Here is a 21,869-nt window from a genome sequence, read left to right as displayed (position 1 = left end):
GAAAAAAAAGCCCATTTCTGGCCCCGTATCCAAAAGGCAACTGTACAGAGAGGGATTTCATTTTTCCTGATGATAGATAATGTGAACATATTATAAAGAAGCTGTCATTATGACTGAAATGTTATCATTACTTATTGGTTTTCTGATACAGACATTCAGTAGTTATTCAGTAGAATTAATTACTACCATTATTCAGTTGAAATTAATAAATAAATTAAATAAATAGACCTAATACAGAATTATACAGAACCAATCATCAGTCTGTGTGTATTTTTGTCAGATAAAGAGAATTTGGTTAGATTTTGGAGGTTGGAAATTCCTAGAAAATCCTAGAAACTTATCCTTATGCATATACGTATGTAAAAGTCTCATGATGTTTGTGGATACAGAATCTTTACAAGAGAGAATCGCAGTTCATTTAAGAATTGATTCTTTTTCTCATTGCTACTGATTTTTGCTGAATATAAATAATCCCTGCCAGAGAAATGAAGTGATTTCTTTTGTAAATTTTTTTTTGCAAGATCGCTAATTAAAGTAGGCATTGAGGAAGTGTCTGCTTCTGTACTTATTGCATTGCTCACTGCCAAGCTGCACATTTTGTCCCAACATATTGGGTTCTGCTGAGGCAAAAGCTGCGCATAATGCAGAATTTGGCGCCAGTTCACGGGAACAGTACGTGGCCGCAGTATATCTCTGGCCTGGTTAATGTAAAACACTGGGTCCAAATTCCAAGCTACACTGATGCTTGAGCAGCAGTTCTTAAGTTTTTTTTATGGAGCTGCTTTGATTATGGAGAAAATGTGACACTGATTTGAAGTTACAAGGGCCAGACACTCATTGTTCTTTCCGTCAGTAATGAAACAACGTCTAAAAACTGAACAGTGAGCTCATAGCGTAGTGCACTTACACTGGGTAATCATTTGTCTAGCGCTACTGTGACGAGGCATATTATGCTAAACTGGCCCATAAAATTTTATAAATTTATATACTTATCCATATTTTTGTAATGATCTTTGTCAAAAGAGAAATATGAACCATCTTGAATAAAACAGAGTTGGCATATTCTGCCATATTTAGCAGTAAATGTCAAGTTCTTTCCTTCTCCCTATGTCTCTTCTTCTTCCTTTCCACTCCTCAGTAATGGATGAGACAAAACAAAAAAGTACCATTTTGGAGAAGCTCCAGGCAGCACAAACAGTCTCTCAGGGTGGTCCATTCTGTAATGTTCAAGGCTATATCCTAATCCCTGCAAAGCTAAGCTCTCCACAGCCTCAGCTCAGAACGAGCCCTCCTCTCTAGGGGTCAAACGTTTTGCGTCATTTGCCAAAGCCAATGTTCTACTAATACAAAATAGTTTAATAACAAGTAGCAGGGAGGAATGAACTGACTAAAAGAAGCTAAATCATAAAATTCCACTGGTTACATTTACCAATTACAGTTTATTAACCCTAAACCTAGATGTTTAGGTCTAACAATATGTTAAGTGCAATATCTCAGCTGCTTTACTGTCTTAAGTGAACAGATCTGATCATCTATGTTAATATTTAAATCCTTTTATATTTATGTTATCCCTTACTTCTTTTTATTTTATTCTTATGCACCATTAGGAGGGACACTCAATTTCGTTGTACCCTGTGCAATGACAATCTATCTATCTATCTATCTATCTATCTATCTAATTCTGTAAAGTACTCTAATTTTCAAATGCAGCTATAAAGTTGTACAATATATGTAATTGTGTAATTATTAATTTATATAAATTTGATGCTTATGAGTGTTCAGGAGGGTAGCCAGACCTTATACAATTGGGGTGGCCAGGTTTGACCCAATGAAATTTATTGGACATAAAAGGCACACACCTAAGCAACACTTGTTTGTCATTTAGCAAACGACAAAAGCCATACTTTAGCTAACATAACATTAGGCTACATCTTATGGAGCATGCTAGCACTGCAAATTCAGTATTACTAGCTAATAACGAACTGAAGAAATTCAGTGTTTGCAGAAAAAAGTTTGCTCACGTGTTTGTTTGTTGTTATCAGTGGGGCCAGGGAATAGTTCATTTCCATGTTAGCTAGCTAAACTTCTTTGCTCCTGCTCGACATTACACTTGTTGACAATACTTGCCATTGAAACTTTTCCAGAGATGGTGTAGTGGAAATTTGGTTATTATTCAAACGAATAGTGACTAACTAAGATTTACAAGTCGTTTGGCTTTGCATCATATGACACTGTTAACTGTATTGACAGCTGGGGTGGCACTAGACCACATGTAGCCACCCCTTAGCTCCACCCATGTGAGTGTTTAGTAATTATTTGTTGTGTTGTTGTTGACTTATTAATAAATGTAATGTTAGTATGTTTCATACCTTATTCATACATACATACAACACAGATTTGCCAGTATGCTGGTATTACAATGAATTTCAGAAGTAAAGTGTTTGTCAGTTTCTCCATTTAGTAATGATTGTTTAGAAGGGCACTTTGAAATAATTGATTTATAACACTTCATTTTGGAATGACCTTACAAATCGCTACCGTTCTCCCATTGAAAGTCCCCTGCGTGGGCTCCAGTGATTTTTTTTGGTCTGTCATGCCTGAGTGCTTTTGTGTGTATGAGAGAGTGGCGGGTAAAAATCTACTCCCTGGACCATCACCTCATCTGAGAGGGCTGTTATCCCTACTCTGAGCTGATAATGAGAGAGCTGGGGAAAAAAAAGTCACACTCAGCAGCCTATGGTGGGTCTCCACAGACTGCACTACACCTCACACCATTGATTTATACAGCAGGAGCTGCGAAAAACGTCTCTATCTCATGCCCTTGTGCTTCACGCCAACACTGATAACGGGTTAATTCCCCAAGCAAACTTGCAGGAGCACAATACAAGACAAATTGCACTTTTGTGCAAAGGTTAATGAAGTTTTTTTTTTTTTTTTGCTGTAGTGCTGTAGTATATTTCTGCAGTTAAATCACATGTGGTAAGTAAACGCTTACAGCTTAGTTCTTGCCCATAATATTCTCTGGGGGTAGAATAAAGCTGAAGTGCTGACTTCATCAGGACCGGTGCTGCTACTATAGATGTGTGTGTCAACACTTTTTTCCCATACACATGTGCACTCATAGATAATTAGCTCACAGCCATCAATTGAAATGAAGTTGTGTGAAGAGTATTTTTTTTGAGGATAAAAAAAAATACTTCAGGTTTTTATGATAACATGAATATTTTACAATGTGGTTGCATAGTTCTTGTTAAAATCCCATATATTATATTTTATTTAATTGCAAAAGGAATAGATATAGACATTTTCACAATACAGAACACAGTATTTAGATTTGCTAGAAACGTGCCAGCAAAATGCTAGTGCAAAATGATGGAAAATTATGATTTTCTACTGAATGGAACAATTTAACATGGAAAAAAACAGAAACAGGAAAAATATATGGACTTAAATGTCCATCCAGCTGCTTGTTACATTGTGTATCAATGGGATATTAAAAGTATGTATAAAGGAAACGTGTGTTGTGATGAAATTTAACGTTATTTTGTCAAATTTCCCAGCTCATTTGTGGTAATTGTAATTATTGAGGCAAAGGCAAATTGCTTGCTCTGACTTGGTGAAGCAGCGTTGAGGTTATTAAGACTGAAGAGGTGTTTTGGGATGTGAAAATTGCCCAGGGACACACACACACACACACACACACACACACACACATACACATATTATATTTCATTGCCTACTGGCAGTACAAATTTGTATGTAAGTGTGTATATCTGCAGGCACTGTAATGGTGAGTGTGTCTGAGTTGGATGCTGTCTCTGCTCTCAAATCAACCTAATGGTAACTGACTAAGCATTATTTCTGAGTGCACTCAGTGCACAAAACCACTGAGAGACCCTGCCTTATAAATTACTGTGTTTTTCCACAGTGTGAGTGGACAGAGCTCTAAGGGATTCTGTATGCAGACTAGCTTTCAGCTCAGTGTTGGAAAATGATTAGCACTAGCAATACATATTCATGTAAATAATTGTTCTCTGTTTTAGTGTATCACCGCATTTGTAGGGTATTGCAATTTTTCTTTTGAATATTGTTATGCTAATCAGTAAAAACGTGCAAAAATAATACGGTGGCGCAGTGTTGCCACACCACAGCTCCTGGACGCCCAGTCATTGGCTTTAGGCCATGTGAAGTTCTCAATTGTCCGTCTGGGTTTTTCCTGGTTCTGCTAGGTGCTGATGGTGAGTCTAAATTACCCCTAGATTTGAACGAGTGTGAGAATGTGTATGTGCATGGTGCCTAGTGATAGACTACTGCCCCATCCAGGATGTATTCCTGCCTCGCACTCAGGCTCCCAGCATACTAAAGATGAATAAATGAAGTAAGGAAAGAAGGAATGAAAGTGAAAGCTGTTCCAGGCTGAACTAAGACTTCTCTTTTCTTTACCAGCATAATTAATTTTATGACTTAAACAAGCAGAAATACGTTTAGGAATTTTCTGGTCATAAGCAGCGCCACCTTTGAGGAGGTTTTTAGCATGCTGATAACTGATAACATCCTTCAAATGATACATCAAAGTTACATCATTGTATCATTGGCTCGTGTTTGGCCCAGCTCTTATATTTAAATATGCTGTGAAAAAATGCCTAACGTGTGGTAATGCAGACTCAAATCAAATGCACACTCTGAAAATGCTGGAAAAAAAGCCTTCATTAGAAACTGATAGAATTCAAAAAGTACGTCCAGTCATGTCTTATTACTTTGGGCATATTAATGTGTTTTTATGTAGCATTTTGACACACAAATATCTTGCTGAAATGATTTTTCTTACAGAGATACTTCAGACATTTTGAGAATGCTCATCTGCTGTTTGACTGGTATTCGGGGACTAAGCATAGAGTTAGTGTTAGTGTGCAACTGTGTGCAATGGGAGACAAACCCTACGGCGCACGTCACACTCAGGCAGAACCGAGGGAAAGCTGAGACCAATGTGCCCCATTGTGGAAGAGACAGGGCTGGCAAGGTGCCGTTACCGGTTCTCATGAGCCCATATGTAGGTGCTCGGGGTCCTGCTGTCTGATCCCCAGTGCTCAGTGCTGGTACAGTGCCAGCTGGAGATGCCCAGTGTATCCTCCGAATGGCACTCCAGCTGGGCATCTCCGTCACATGCACACAGGGGGCAGCAGCAGGGCCAACCGACTCACAGCTACTTCTCCAAGACCAGCATGACCATTTCTTTCCAACAAATGCTAAGCTAACACAGAAAGGAGTGAATGTTGAACCTAATGTTGTGGATACTCTTAATGCTGTGAATGAAGAGCTCCAAATCCATAAATCAATGATACATACATTATTTACTGATTATTTACTGAATGTTATCCTAGAGCAGACTATTTATTGACCTAGATCGTGACTACAAATGGCAGTGACTTCCTTTGTGAGTAGAATAAGAATAAATTAGATGTGTTATCCTGGAGTATACATGGGACTACTCAGTTTTTTTAACAAAATTTGGGAACATGAAACTCTAAGCTCTTTTTTCATTGAGCAGGCAGATAATTTGGTGATTAACTCGAACACAGCGGCCTTCAGCATGTCAAAATTATACTCAATCAAAAGTGGATGCAGCTACTCAAAATGAAATTTAAAAACTGTCTACATTTAAATGTACTCCTTTATGTACAAAAATATTTTTTAACATGGTTTTACATTTGCAAACAGTTATGAAGGTTATTGTTATTGACAAGGTCAATGTTCATATCTTTTTTTTTCTTTAATTATTGCCTAAAATCCAACCACATGACCATCACTGTTTTGAATTAACAAACATATTTTCCATGAGAACATAGTAATAAAGTAATTAAATTTATTTCAATTTATTTAGTGAAACTAATAGGCAAATAGTTATTGTACTAATATAATTGCACTGATATTTTAAATGTCATTAAATATGGTCTGTGAGATTTGTAATGAGCACTTTAAAGGTATTAATATGTAAAATCCCTTTAAATGATAAGCCTAGCAACAACATACAATAAGAACTTTCAAAATAAGTAAGAACTTTCTACCTCCTTATAAAGTTACTCTAAATGAACTACAGTTAGACAGGAACAAAAACTAATACTATTTCCTAAAATTCCTCTTAAAACAATAGGAGCTGAAGGGTGCTGCTGGCAAAACATCAACACATAATATACAGCAATTTCCAGCCCAATATTTCAAATGCCAAATTTTTAAAGATAATGTTCATTTATTTAATTATGTTTGCTCCCCAAAAATGCTGCGCTATGCATAGGGCTGTTATTCCTGCTTAGTTGCCAAATTAGATAAATAAAGTTGGAATTAATATTGACATTCTGCATTTTAACCTCAGTCATTGTATAATTTGAGTTCCAACGTGACCAAAAAATAAAATTAATAATTAAAAAGGGCCACACACATGTAGTGCACTGTACATAATAGATATTAGATATTATAATAGATAGTTATTTTATATAATTTCTATAATAAATATTCTTTTTAAAAGTTCTTTTATATTTTTATATGATAGATTCTCTTTTATAATTCTTTGCCACATCATTACAGTGATTAATGAAAAATCATTACCTTTTATATCTTTTATGTAATTATCTCTTGCTGGGTTATTTTTACTGATCTGGTTGAGGTTATTTGTGTGTGTGGGCTTCATCATTTCTTTTTGCCTGTGCATTTGAGTGAAGCCAGATGCTTTCATGTTACTCTCTCTGGACGAGCTGGTGTATGATGTGAACCTGCCGAGTCATTTCAGAGTGTGAGCTCAGATGGCGTGGTGTGTGGGTGGGGCTGGAGCATCAGCTGCACAGAGTCAATCCAAAACCATGAGACATCAAAGCCCAGGTCTGGTCTGACTGTGACTAAGGATGTTTCTAGTCCATTCCTTTTGTTTTAGAATGTTACAGACTTTTGGTACATTTGAAAATAAAACAGTGCATAATGAAATGGATTGGAATGAAGTGTGATGAATTCTGTCTACAGAGAAACACTGAATGACGTCATGTCCATTCCGAGTAGTTCCACGCGGTAACAGCAGACTAATAGGCCTAAATCCTCTTAGCTCAGGTTTTAGTCAGTAGACTAAGAGAATCCAAAATCCACAGGAATGTGGAAGTTTTGTTATGAGCCACTGTCATAAAATGTAGATTAGGTCATGGTGGAAAATGTAATGTTGAGTACATACTGTATGATTGAGAATGCAGCAAAATAGAGTTCAATACTCTAAATTATAACATAAAGAGTTCTAAATTCTAAACTATTACAATGTAACAGTGCAGAGTTCTAAATTCTAAAGTATTACAATGTAACAATGTGGAGTTCTAAATTCTAAACTGTTATGACGTAACAGTGCAGAGTTCTAAATTCTAAACTATTACAATGTAACAATGTGGAGTTCTAAATTCTAAAGTATTACAATATACAGAGTTCTAAATTCTAAACCATTACAATGTAACAGTGCAGAGTTCTAAATTCTAAACTATTACAATGTAACAATGTGGAGTTCTAAATTCTAAAGTATTACAATATACAGAGTTCTAAATTCTAAACCATTACAATGTAACAGTGCAGAGTTCTAAATTCTAAACTATTACAATGTAACGGTGTGGAGTTCTAAATTCTAAACTATTACAATGTAAAAGTACATAGTTCTATATTCTAAACCATTACAATGTAACAGTACATAGTTCTAAATTCTAAACTATTACAATGTAACAGTACATAGTTCTAAATTCTAAACTATTACAATGTAACAGTACATAGTTCTAAATTCTAAACCATTACAATGTAATTGTGTGGAGTTGTAAATTCTAAACCATTACAATGTAACAGTACATAGTTCTAAATTCTAAATTTTTACAATGTACAGCATTCTAAATTCTAAACCAGTAATGAATTGATTGTTACAGCTACAAAATTACTTGAAATGCCCATCATTAATAATGCTATAGACAAGAAGGTAGGTAATTTAATCTCCAATTTGCCTACCATGTTTTTGGGAGGTGTCAGGAAACCAGAGAACTGATAGTAAACCCACGTGAACATGAGGAGAACAGGCACAACCCCACACAAACAGTAACCCGAGCTCATGATCAAACCAGGGACCCTGTAGCTGTGAGGAGGCAACTCTACCTGCTGTAAGTCTCTTTGTAACTCTAACGTGATCTGGATTAAACCCATTCAGTTCAAGTGACCAGTCAAACGAGGCAATAACTATAAGAACTCAATATTAATACAACTATGATAGTGGTGGGTTGTGAAAAGCAACAACAAAAAGCATAGCCAGGACCCCCACAGCCAGGAGCCCTGGGGTCCCTGGACCCCACTTTGAGAAGCACTGATTTATAGTGTTGCCTACACCAGGCACCAGTGAGGAGCGTTGAAAATTTTAGTGCATCCCTAATATCAGCTAGCCTAAATTTAAGCTGGCAGGTGTTCAGAAGCAAGCTCGGAAGCAAGCAACCAATTTGTCTATTTAAAAAGGTATATGACCTATGTGTCATGTGTTACGGTTTCAAATTTTGCTCTAACACCTGACTGTACAGCACTATGGCCATCTAGTGTTTTCAGTATGCCTTAGAAATAAACTTACCTTGACTAAAATAAGACAAAGTACAATTTCTAAAGATTTGCTTAAAGTGCAGGGGAGATTTGACTACTGGCAGATTCTCATCTCATCTCTGGTCTTATAAAAGAAAGGCTACATATATGGAAGGTTTCTTAGTGGTGTGATAATGAAAGGAAGTGATAGAAGTGAGAGTGTGTGTGTGTGTGTGTGTGTGTGTATGGTGGAGGGTTCAGACTGCTGCCTTCTTGTAGTACGTGTGATTCGGCAGCTATTTCCTCTCCGGGCAGAGTGGGATGCTGCTCTACACACACACACACACACCCACACCCACCCACACACACTTGGACTCACTATCCTTGGGAGAACCTTCCATTGACATCATTATTAATGCAGCTAATTAAAGCTATGTCTACACCCAAATCTTATTACTTAACCTCAGTAACCAAAAGGAAACATTTGGGCTCTTTTACTTTTTTTTTTTTTAAATAAAATTGGCAGTTTGTTAAAAAGATGTGGTTAAAGTCAAAGAAAGTGAAAGAAATAGATGAGGAGTAGAAGGGTGTGTGTAGGGTCATATAATGTGCAGTATGCATGTAATGTCTGTCTTTCTTTCTCTCTCTCTGTCTCTCTCTCTCTCTCTCTCTCTGTCTCTCTCGCAGCACATAGTCTAGGTTATCTGCCTCTCACCCTTTCGTGGCTCTGCCGTGTGTCACCCTGGCTAGGACTCATACTTTACCGGAATAAATTATTAATAATGCGTAAATTATTCAACAACTGTCTTCTGGTGAGATGTCGCTGGATGTTGGAACTTTAGTCATTTTTTCAAAGTGTAACTGGGGCATTGTGTTTTCACTGTTGGGAATATGATGATAATATGCTTACATGTGAAACCATACTAAAATCACCCAATGATTGGAAATGAATTGTGATGTTTTTTGTTAAAACATTCCGTATTGTTCAGAGCTGAATGAATTGAAAAGCCTTGGTTGTCTATTACATGATATCTAACCATTGTGCCTTTAAAGTGGAAGGGACGTTGTTACGTTTTCAAGATTTTTCATGATGGATAAAAGGTACTGAGGGTAGAAATCGTGCGAGTGGAGTCTGTGTGTGTGTCTGTGTGCGTATGTGTGTATGAGTGCATGTGTGTGTGTGTGTGTGGCGTTCTATTTGTAGCCGCTGTATGCTCATGTCAGTTGCCTAGGAGATCCTTGGCTGAGTCCCAGCAGGGGGACTGGAGCTGACCTCGCCCATGAAGCAAAGAAAGACAGCCAGCACTGAGACAGATCTGTCTACCGTGTGTGTGTGCGTGTGTGTGTATGTGTGTGTGTGTGTGTGTGTGTGTGTGTGTGTGTATGTGTGTGTGTGTTTGAGTGCATGTGTCTTCCGGAACATCCTTCCCCTTCCCGGGAGTTCCCTTCCTGTGACACACAGCCATGCACCTGCTCTCCGCTGAGAGACAGCCCCGTGTGTGTGTTAGTGTATCACGATCACTTCCATTTTCTTTTCTATGCTGTCACAACACACACATCCTGTATCATTGGTCTGTGTTTAATGGCTAATGCCATGCCAGGTTTGGCTTTTTATAAATAATGTACAATGTACAGCTTAATCAAGTTTTTTTGTGTTGTCGTCTCTCTAGGTAAGTCATCATGTGTCTGTTCTAAGCACGTACACATATACGCAAGACACTCTGTGGACAAACGCACTGAGAAAGATGATATGCTGTACCTGCACACCTCGCCTACTTCACAGCCAGCTCAGTCATCTAAGCGGTAGTCATGACTCATAAGCAATGGTAAGTGGCTCTGCCTGGGTGAACCATTTGGCTTCAACTGTTGCCGGGGAACCATGAGATTTGGAGATTGTACACAATAAATTGCAAAGTAGCGACATAGCATTTAAGGTCTAAAGGTTGTGTATTTTGGGTATAAATGCAGTTATGGGCTAGAATGAATCAGCAATTTGCTCTAGCTTTGTTTATGGCTCATTTGAATGTCACTGCTACGTAGTAGAGGATGGAAAGTGTGCTCCTTAAGGTTCACTCTTGGGGAATCCCTGGGGATGGTTTCGTTGTCCTTCTTTATCTTCTGATTTGTCATGAAGATCTGTTGATCACTCACCAACTTGAAACAACCACATTAGAGCACTGGACTCTACAGTAGACTTTCAGGATGTGGCGAAATACATAAAATACTCCATGCAATACATAATTTAAATCAGAATTACTTGGTATTTTTGGTTTAATCTGCGAGTATTGTAATGAAAAGGTTTAAGAGTGCAGTATTTAGTCTCATGGTACATTTTCCCACAGTGTGGTTTATTTGGGCAGGTGTGAACGCAGCAATCACAGTCGGGTGTGGAACAAAACAATCAGCCCATGACCTCCTGAGAGAGCCACTTCCACGTAAACCTTAATATGGTTTGATTGCAATGAGACCATAGCTCAGCTGCAGGATCTCACTGACCTGCACTGAAAGATGTTTTTCTGGTGTGTAGAATCAGACCAAACAGAAAACTAATAATCACCCCCTTCTCTGTATATATATATATATATATATATATATATACATATATATATATATATATATATATATATATATGAGAAAGTAGCCTAACATCTCATATTATACAGTGGTATAATAAAAGCCACTCGGACACTATATATATTTGATGTCTATGTATCTATCTATCTATATACAGTATATATGTATATTATATATATGTGGCTACATAACATAATATAGCAGTGTAATGATAGTATGGTATTTTGTGCTACTCGTAAAATTGATATATAGTGTTGTTTGCTCTGAAATCCCTTTGCACAGAACCTATGAAAAAACACTGATCTAATCAGCATGTGAAGGAAAAAGTAAGGATACTTGTTCAGTCTTGCCAAAATGATATTCAGTTTCATTTATCTTCAGACCTGATGCTCAGAAAGGAATTAGTGCAATTTCTGTGTTCCAGTAAGTGCAAGTTGAGTGTGAGCAGTGCGGATCTAATATTACATCTCTACAAAGAAATCGTGAGCACTTCTCCATCCAGTGCCACAATTAACTGCTTAAACTTGCATGTTTGTTCTGTATTGGGCTGACGTGGGGTAAGAACCTGGATTCTGCCGGCTGAATGAGTTTGTGATTCCTCTTCCCACCAGAGTCGAAACAGCAAAAGGTCCGGAAAAGAACATAAACTACTGTATAATAGTGGCTTCTGGAAATGCTTATGGGGTTACCGAGGTGGAAACCGAGGTCGTCGAACTGCACCAAATCTTGAGTAAGCGGGGGATTAGAAATAAGCAGCTGATGTGTTATTATACTGCATGGAGCTAGTCTAAGATCAAATGGAGAATGAGTCACGGTTTGTGTAGCAGCTGGGAAAATAACACACTGTAATGCACTGGAACAAGAGACTGTAGGATGTGTGTCTTTTTGTTAAGAATTATAGTATGATGGATCAGAGTACCAAAGATATAAGAGACACAAATGGCTATATGTACACATGTGGAATTACAAGACACCAAGAAAAATGTCCCGCCTAGCGTTGGTATGTTCCTCAAGGGGAACTCTTAAATGTTTTATGTAGAACCCTACATGAGAAGGTTTAATAGGACCTCTTCACTCTCCGAAAAAGAGTACTAAACTGTACATTGTTACTGAGGTGGTACCATGTGTACCTTTAAAGTATTACTCTAAAAGCTAATCAAAGGTACGGTAGTAGCACTTTTGGTCCAGTTGTGTACCTTAAATCATTTTAAATCAACAAGGTAAACTACATTCACATTTCAATGTAACAGTACACAACACAATGAAGATAGGGTTCCACCCCAGTGACAAGGAAAGATAGTGTTTAGTACCCTGTTTTCTGGGAGTGTTCAAAAACCTAGAACTGATAACCACTGAAAGAACCAATGAGGAACCTTTTTACAAACAAGACTTAGGTGAGAGCGATAATCAAGGGGTGGCTCAGGGCAACACTAAACCACCAGCTGAGGAAAACAGGAAGTAAACTGTATATTTTGTGACATAATGTTTATGGCTCCAGCTCAAAGTAATCTCTAATCTGAGTTCTTACTTGCAATGGGCCGTTTCGATAAACATCCCTAGAATCCTTTGTAATGAGACATGTAAATAGTTATGGTTTTTTAAGTATTTAGTATATGATGTATGCACAGTGGTCAAGGGACCATGTTACCCACAGTGCACTGTGAGCATATGCTTTGACAAATGTAACAAATGCTGCACATTATACAAGAACGCACTAAGGTACCTTTTTTTAAGGTTTTTAAATTGAGTGTTACCTCTATAACGGCTTGTTAGCCTTTCAGCTAATAGTCTTCCTGATTTAGTATCTATTGGTGTGTTTAAATAGAAACCATGAATTTGTGCAAGGGTCACAATTCAGATAGCTGACTGGTAGTTGTTTTTTTTTTTATATGGACGATGTAAAGGCAGATTGGCACTGGAAATGAGACAGAGCCATTGGGAATATCAACATTTACCTCAGATCCATTGGTAATTTCCTAAGGAAAGACTTTAAACGACTAAATTTACACTGCAATTACTAAGTAAATTCCCATAGGAGCCACAATATTGATAAACATCAACATTTCGTTACAGCTTGTGAACAAAAATCTTGACTACTATAAGAATGAGCTGTTTATAGAAAATAGAATTTTTATATAGAATATATAGAATAGTTTCTTGGCGATGAATACTTGTTATAATGAATGCTGATAAGAACTCTTCTAACAATCACTAGCATTTAGGATAACTGTGATTGACTAAATGTGGCAGGTCTCAGATCAGCTGTGAGAATAAGGCACAGACTGTTTCACTGTGTTTTACTACATGTGGCAGGAGGGAGGCTGAGATAAAGTCCAGGCTGGACAGGATGACCGGGCACAGAGATGTGTGGTAATGGCGGGGTGTTAGATAAGAGATGACAGTGTGAAAGGGCGAGGCTTAGCTTTGCTTCAGCTTTCTTGCATGTTGCCAGGCTCTATCTACACACACACAAATGCTATTCATGCGAATTCAGGCTAAAATGACCCGTCTGTAATCTTTGTCTAAAATTATCGACCAGTTTGTGGGAATTTGAGATGTGTGTGTGCCCAATAAGAGCAGATTAATTTACTTCAGTAAGCTACAGGAAATACTTACCCCAACAGATTTAAAGTGGATCAGTCACTGCTTTACATATCCTGGCGTTTCAAATGAAATAAAGGCAGGGAAGTGGGAGTAGGCTCAACTTCTGAAATTTACAGCTCGATTCTTGCATTCTTTCAAAAGGATTTTTAGTTGAGCATCAGCAAGCCTGAGGAGTTGTGTGCTTTGTTAGCATGGAGTCTTAGCGCAGCTCTATCAGCACATTAGCCGATCACTTCACTCTGATTCATTTTGCTTGGGACTGATTTGTGCCACGGCTCCCAGTGCACCATTGACATTTAATTCCATTGGTGTCAGCGCCAGTTTGAAAGACAGCACTGGTAGATGTGGACTAGTTTGCAAGCTTTTTGCCTTGGCAGTGTGTTGAAGCAGCAGGATGGAGGTGCAAATGGACACGAGGTGGGAAGTGTGGCTGTTTTACAGTAATAGGTTGGGAAGAGATGAACATTTTTGGCTTGAGATCTTTAATTATAGCAGTTCCACACCGTGTCCATGCATGGCAATGTTTTCCCATGAGGCAGGGCATAAAATGGTGGAAGGGGCGTGTGTGAATGGGTTATTATTCATTATAGCTTGGCTGCTTCTTGCCATTAAGCATTTTCTAGGAATGCTATTTAACATGGCTTATAGAGTATATGGGCTGGGCTGTTGGTCTAATTATACAGGACATGGCTAGTTTTGTTCAGACAGTCAAGAGATTTAACTGGTGGAATTTGACTCAGGCTATTATGTGTGTCTTTTCCTTGTCGTCTGCATTTCTAAACCTGTTCTGGAAGGATTCTAGCAAACAAATACATGACATGACTGGTTTTATAACACTCAAGCCTTTTCACTGGTGGAATTTGACTTAATACAGCTTGTGACTTTGTGAAGAGCTGTTTTGAGATTTTTGAGACATTCCAGCTAAAAAAATACTGTAAAGTACTGAAATTTACATTTACAGCTTAACTTTAAAATTCCAAGGCAATTCAAAAGTATATTTTTGATGACTAGCTGAATACAGATAGAACCTTATCGTATTGTAAGATCAAACACTGTTTATTTTTATAAAGTTCTCTCTATCTCTTTCTTAATAAGCAATCTCGTCATCTCATCAAATAACTAATAAATGGAAATAAACTCAGCAGAGAAAGACATTTAGATAACACCATGATCATGCATGCTTTTTAATAAGGTTTGTCTTCCTGATTGTGACAATTTTTTTTAACTTCATTGTAAAACATTCAGCAATAATCAAATGCATCAGAGCATGTGCAACCACACAAGTTAAACTGGAGGTTTTGGTTTACTAAACACATTGCACCATGTCAGCAATAATTAATGCTAATGTCATCTGATGTTAGCCACAATGTTAGCTTTCCTCTGCACTGAAGACTTTGTAGTGTGCTAGAACATTTATACATTGTAAAACCAGCGAGTACACCTGTAGAGTACTGTACCTGTTTCGTAGACTTAAGTGTTATTACTTTCATATGTAGAACATCTATAGCTATAAGTTACTTTCTCCTCTGGCTTGGCATACTGAGGGTTCAAAGTCTGTTCTTTTCTGTAATAGAGTAAAGAGAAAGTGGATACTGATTGCCCATCTATTTTGCATCCAACCAATGTTCATCCTGGATGATAGGCAGATTTTTTTTTAAATATTACACCAGTTTTGCATACTTAAAAAAAATGCCACAAGAGAATAAACTATACGCCAGAAATGGAATTTATATGGTTAACGAATTTTCTAACAAAATGCCCAATAAAAATTTATAATCCTGAGTTCACAAACTGTCAGTGTGTGTTTTCTCCTTCCTCTGCTTTTCTAAGAGTGGTTTGTACCAGAGAGAGGCTAGCCCTAGTATTAGTCACCCATCTTTTTCTCTCTTGTTCTCACTCTCAGTCTCTGATGTGAGGCAAGCCTACGCAAGGAAGCAGCTGTTAAAAAAGCTGAAGTGCTCCTCGGCCATCACGATCAACTGTGCTAAAACACGCCAGCGAAAACCCATCATCTCTCACCTCGCCAAGCACTGGCCTAGAAAACCATCGGTCCTTTTCGGACACGTCGTTCTAGGCCTCAGCATGTCCATGTCATTTCGTCTTATCTTTACTGTGTAGATCCCTTAATTCTGAATAACAGGGTCACTCCTGTCAAATCTTGTTGGCGGAGGGTGCTTTGCGATGGCAGTTCCTTAAAGCTTGGTGTTTATGACACTTGTTTGTTTCTTATCTGCACCTGCGTTCAATGCTGGGAGCAAAACAGCAGACATGACATGCGCCTTTGAACAAATATAACTATCCTTTAATGCAGTTGAAGGAAACTGGCAGTGCAAGCACTGTAAGCTAAAAGAGGAGTTTATAACAACCTGTCAGTACGGGCAGTGTGTACACACGGATTAGGAAAAGGATGAACTTGATACCATTTATTTTGGCCCACACAGGAATCCTTTCAGGATTCCATCTTTGATTCCTTGGAATGTCTGGAGCTGGAAGACATATCTGTCCCAAGAGGGTTTTAGCACTCATTAAGTTGCAATATAGCCATTTTATGAGCCACTACTATCCACAAAGATCAAATGACAGGCATTTTCATTGCGGTCTCTTTAGCAATGTATAGCTGTACTTGGTATGCCCATGGGATGAAACTATGCACTACAGACTGTGTTGCCTAAATACCTGCCCACATGTTCTAGCTTGATTTGAATGATTTGTAGAAATACATTACATTCATGGAAAATGTAATTCTTTTCCTTTGAAGAAGGTGCATATTCTATTCTATTCTATTCTATTCTATTATTTTATATCTATGTGAATGTTTGTGTTACTGTTACATAAGCAGCCACTTAATATTCATAGACATGTGCTCTGGAAATGATTTTTGTTTATTAATAACCTTTTACTTACAAAATGGCAGCCTGTTCAACAGGTCTGGCTGTGTAGTGGATGGAATGTCTGTGTGTATGTGTGTGTGTGTGTGTGTGTGTGTGTGTGTGTAAGATAAATGGGCTTTCACTGTTAATCAGAAATGATGAGATCCTGCAGGATTTTTTAACTGTCATTCAAACTGTATACGGCATCCTTAGTCAGCGTCCCGTGTCTTGGGATGCACTCTTCTGTTTCAATTAGTTATATTAAAAGCACAGTCTCAAACTTACACAGTCGAGACAAGACTCTTTCTGTTAATGCAATTGGATCAACAACATCAGCCAGAAGAGCCATCTTGTCTTGGTTGTTTTACTTATGCCAGTGCAGAGCTCTTCTGAAGCCAAATGAGCTGGCGCACTCATCTAGAGCTCAGGCCTTGCCAGCGTGAGTGCCCTCACACCCTCACACACTCACAGACCCATTTATTTGATCAGCAGCCGGATGGTCTGTGCCCGTCTCTCTGCGGGCTGCTCCATAAAGGAAGCTCTTTTCAGCAGCTCTTTCCTGCCGCTTCGCTTCCGATGCTTTGTGTTATCAATTGAAATCAAGCGGATGATGTGGTTTTTTTTATGATTAACATACCCACATTATTCACGCTAACTGTTCAATCAGCCTGACAAGTGCAGTAGGCTTTTCTGCCAAATCTGATGTTTGAAGAATATCATTTTTGCTTTTTTCTTATTTTAATGAATGCTTCTATGGAATTCATTATAGTGCAGTGAAAGTAGTAGTCCGGCATTTGAGTATTCTTCTTCTTCTTCTTCTTCTTCTTCTATTTGAGTGACTAGAAACCAAATATCATTTCAAAATCTGGATAAAGTGATAGCTAGATAAGATAAGATTGCTTTATGACATGCTTCAGGTCATAAACTGATGCCTGAGTTCAAAAGTCAAAAAATCTTCAGTCAAGAAAAAAAGGAAATAGTTTGCACACTAAAAATCTTTGGACCTTAGACACTTCTGTACAATGAATCTTCAGCCTGTTACGCTTGTAATATAACGCCCAAAAGCCGATCTGCGTGCCTCCAGGTAATGGCTACTAAAGTTGAAAACGCATAAACGTGTAAAATCAGAGATTTTGTACTAGGACTAATCTCACTGGATTATATTATTTTTATTTTTATTATTTTTATTTCATGGAATTTATTTAACTCTTGGATTCCTCATTTATGCTGGTGCCAAAAACATTGGTTAAAAAAAATGATGATATGAAAGTGCAAGAGACAGCAACAGAGATATTACAAACAATACAATATAAATTATAAACCAAAACATTTAAAATCCACACAACTAAAATAAATTAGAAGTGATTGAATAATTAAAAGGAGCCACATGTTAAGCTCACCTGAAGTTTATTACCCTGGTTATTTTCCTGCTCAGAATGAGTTTAGTGTCTTGTTCAGATATTACAGGAAATGACTTTACAGTATAATGCAGGGGTATTATATAATATAGGTGGGGCAGTTTACTGTATGTAGCATGTCGTTAAACCTGAACAGGTACCAATAATGATCTTGCACTGAATGAAATGTCCGACTCCTGAAAAGCAGTTTGATCAATGATTTGGATTTACACCAGTGTCTGCAAGTACACAGCCTCTTGGTGGCCAGTCCCCAAACTCTAAAGGACACACTGTAGTTTGTAAAAAAATGTATGTACAACATTCCATGGCCTCCTGTTAGAGGTGAGCATGGTACTCTTTTTTTATTCCCACTCCCACCGGCTCCTGAAGGAGTTCTTATCAATCTCGCTGAAAATCTGACTAATCCCGCCCATTCCTGCAGTTATTTTTGTTTGCACCTGCCCACAATATTTTCTGAGGAAATTAGTTTGTTCCGTTTCTTAAAACATAAACAAATCAGTCATTTAATCCATCGTGACTCTAACCAGAATAAAGCATTTACCTCGTGAGCACCTGGTACCCTCTCATGTTAATGAACTTGGCTTCATACCTGACTGCTTGGTCCCGTCTGCATGAAAATAAAAAAACTCCTGTTTTGTTTTTTCAGAATTGATGTACACCTCTGTCTCTTTCCTCTCTGACAGATAGGCAGACCCCCCCCCTCCGCCCGCCCCACCCATTTTCTTCTCTATTTGGTCTTAAAAGTTCCCACCCACTAGTTACCTCTCCCCCCTATCACACAACAGCTAAGGGAGCGTGAAGGCTAACACATGCATAAGGCAGCTTTCAAACTCTACTCATGCAGCATCACAGGGCATCATAACACACTCAGAGGAAAGCACTATCCACTCTTCTCTGCAGACATGAGCTCACAGACTTCCATGATTGGCTAGTGTCGCTATGATTGACAGGGGATAGAGGAAGTAATGCCATCCCTCCCACCCAGACAGCACGGCCAATTTTGCTCCCTTGGCTCCCGGCCATGGATGGCTGTGGCAACGTCAGGATTCGAGCTCGTGATCTCCCAAACGATAGAACATTTTTGTTGCTCCATTCAGGAGCCCTCCAGAAAAAGGGACCTTTTAAAGAATTTCCAGTGCCACTGCCAGATTCGAAGCTTGTTTGCACCTCTTTCTATTACATTTGACAGACCTAATATAACTCCATATTCATTTAACTCCGTCAAAGTGATTATCCAGGGTAAACTGGGCCATTATCCAGACACTCGGCATGTTTAATGCTGATAAAGCTCTTTGCAGAGAAGCGCTCGCTGGGTTTCACTGATTGATAGCTCCGTTTTTGTCTAGTTGATAGACAAGGCTGACTTAATCCGTCTAGATCCAATAGGCAACGCACCTCTTGGCTGTATCAGTCCTCCACTGGGTCATTAATCAGTCCATCATTCTTCTGGCTCTGAACTTCACCAGAACTGCATTTTGTGCTGTGTACAGGAATAGTCGATATTCAAATAACGTCATTTTTTCAGATAAAAGGTGAAGCAGTATTCTAGTAATTGAGGAAATTAGATGAAAATATCACTGAAACATTTCTAGATTTTTAAACCAGGTAGCCTATTTTTTTAAAGAACAAACCTACCAAACCTAAATTTTTCTTTTTTTTTTTAGAGAGAAAACATATGCATTGATGAATGATATTTAAGAAAAAAAAAACTCCATTTTAACATATTTAATATCCATATTTAATATTCCAGATGTTCTCTAAACCCAAGCAGTTAATGTAATCCTGTATGAAAATGTGATGTTGCAAACAAATAAAGTGATACAAAAATGTGACATTGGTTTATATGATGATCATATTGTGATTTTTTTCCTACCATGTATGAAGTCCATCTGGGTCTGAGGCTGAGGCTTTGTGTGTTTGGAGAAAAGCTTTCAGACATTTCATCTACTTTAGCTCACTGCTGCCGCTTTGTGGTCAAGGATCCGGAGTGCACTTTGAACCCGGTGCTGCTTCAGGCTTTGTCTGAATTCACAGTGGCTTTACAACAAAGCAGGGCAGTGTCATGTTCATATATCAAAAAATCTGAAAGTGGGAGTGAATGTTAGATTCCTACAGTGTGTGCTTTAGTGTTAAGCAGAGCAGTGACTGAGAGAGAAATATTTTGCTTATTGGATAAATATTACATTTGGAAATAGGACTAAAAATGTTTGAGTTCATCAGGAAAGAGTGCCGAGGAAAGAAAGAGCGCGGTGGTGGAATAAAGAGCAGTATTGTTCATGGCAAAGAGGAGGGTGGATAAGCTGTAAAGATAAGGGTGGGTTATTTGGTTTTGTGTGCATGTGTGTGTGTGTGTGTGTGGGTGGGTGTGTGCGTGCGTGTGTGCGTGTAGGCTGTCTGGCCACGGCCTACATCACAAAAGTGCCATTGTGCCATGACCACTCTTAAATGTTATAATGAATATGCTTTCTCCTTGCTTTACGTATTATAATTATAATAGAAGACAATAATAAAAATAATAGAAGACAAACCATTAGGACAGATTTCACACATGTTTTCATCTGAATCTTCTTCAAACGTTAACCCTTGTGTTCTTTCAGCTCAAATCTACGTTTTGAATAAGTGTGGAACAATATGAAAAAGGCCTCTCCCACATAAAACGTTATGAAACTCTCTCTGATGAACACGAACATCATTTATAAATCTATTTATACCACAGCACTTCTTAAATCTGATTGGTCGGAAGGTTTGGATTCATTTTTTATAACAGCAGCTCTGACAGTAGTCCTGGCTGTAATTCAAATCACAGGTTTATATTAATGCATTTGTTCTAATATGTTATTGTTTCTATAGTAACAGCTCATTCACAGGGACTTGTATGGTGGATGCTTGACATAACTGGCATTATAATGGTGACTGGCATTATAATCGTTACTATAACAGTTGTAGCACTTTGTCACAGTCTGTAACACCTTTAGGACACAAGCTGATACACTGAATAAGATAATTACTTATATTACAAAGAAAAGGAATGTAAGCTAGAGTTAAAAAATGATTGGTCTTTCTTAATCTGATACTTTATCCCTCTTGCCACAAGCATGTGAAGATTTTATGAATGATATATTGTAGATATATTGTATATATTGAATTGGCTATTACAGTTGTTAGAATAATGGGACAAGATGACATTTCTAAAAAAAAAAAAAAAAAAAGTCAAATTTGGCAAAAACTGTTCTGAAGAGCAGTAACAAGATGACATCATTAAAAAGTTTTATGAAGACTGAAATGTGACTGACACTCAAATTATCGTTGTTTATATTTATTAAAAAAATCTGCCTCCATCACCCTTTATTGCATCTTCTCTCCATCTGTCCATCTCCACCTACACATGTAGCCGTGATTTTTATTTTAAATCTCATAAAAGCTGTACAACCACAAATTTGTGATGCTGTGTTGCTCAGTGTTGCATGGATCCGGTCTCAGTTTCTCAATTTCTCCAGTAGAGGGATGCAGAGAACGCACAAGATGGACTGTCTTTGTCTTCACGCTGAGCACCGCTTTTCTTCCGGAAGATCTGTAAACGCTTCATGTGTTTTTTTAATGCCTGGGGATTCGGTCCTGTTTTTCTACAGTGCACATGCATTCTTGTTGGCATCTAGGTGACATGTCAAGTTTCTGAGTCAGAGACAAAGCGATATGTGAGAGATCTTCCTTCAGAGGGGCGGACCATCATCGCAGTGTTATGATGACATCATCTGTCTCTGTGGAGTATTGTGGAAAGACACGACTCAGTTCTCACGTCAAGGAATCTCTGCATGATACAAAGTATATCCATATC

At 38.1% G+C, this 21,869-nt stretch overlaps 1 protein-coding gene across 4 annotated transcripts in view; it reads left to right on the top strand.

Annotated features, from left to right (window-relative positions):
* ank3b (ankyrin 3b) overlaps positions 1–21,869 on the top strand; it is a 166,609-nt gene that overhangs the window by 34,449 nt on the left and 110,291 nt on the right. For 2 of the 4 annotated variants that reach the window (XM_053238447.1, XM_053238446.1), the window contains exon 2: positions 10,239–10,394. The exons of the other annotated variants lie outside the window; for them this stretch is intronic. In XM_053238447.1, coding sequence (XP_053094422.1) covers positions 10,392–10,394 — 3 coding nt within the window. In that variant the 5' untranslated portion in view covers positions 10,239–10,391. The remainder of the gene's footprint in view (positions 1–10,238; positions 10,395–21,869) is intronic. 4 annotated transcript variants of the gene reach the window in all.

The sequence above is a fragment of the Pangasianodon hypophthalmus genome, chromosome 12 (assembly GCF_027358585.1).
Source record: "Pangasianodon hypophthalmus isolate fPanHyp1 chromosome 12, fPanHyp1.pri, whole genome shotgun sequence".
Lineage (NCBI taxonomy): Eukaryota > Metazoa > Chordata > Actinopteri > Siluriformes > Pangasiidae > Pangasianodon > Pangasianodon hypophthalmus.
The sequence above is the reverse complement of the archived record's forward strand: the minus strand, read 5'-3'. Positions and strand labels throughout refer to the sequence as shown.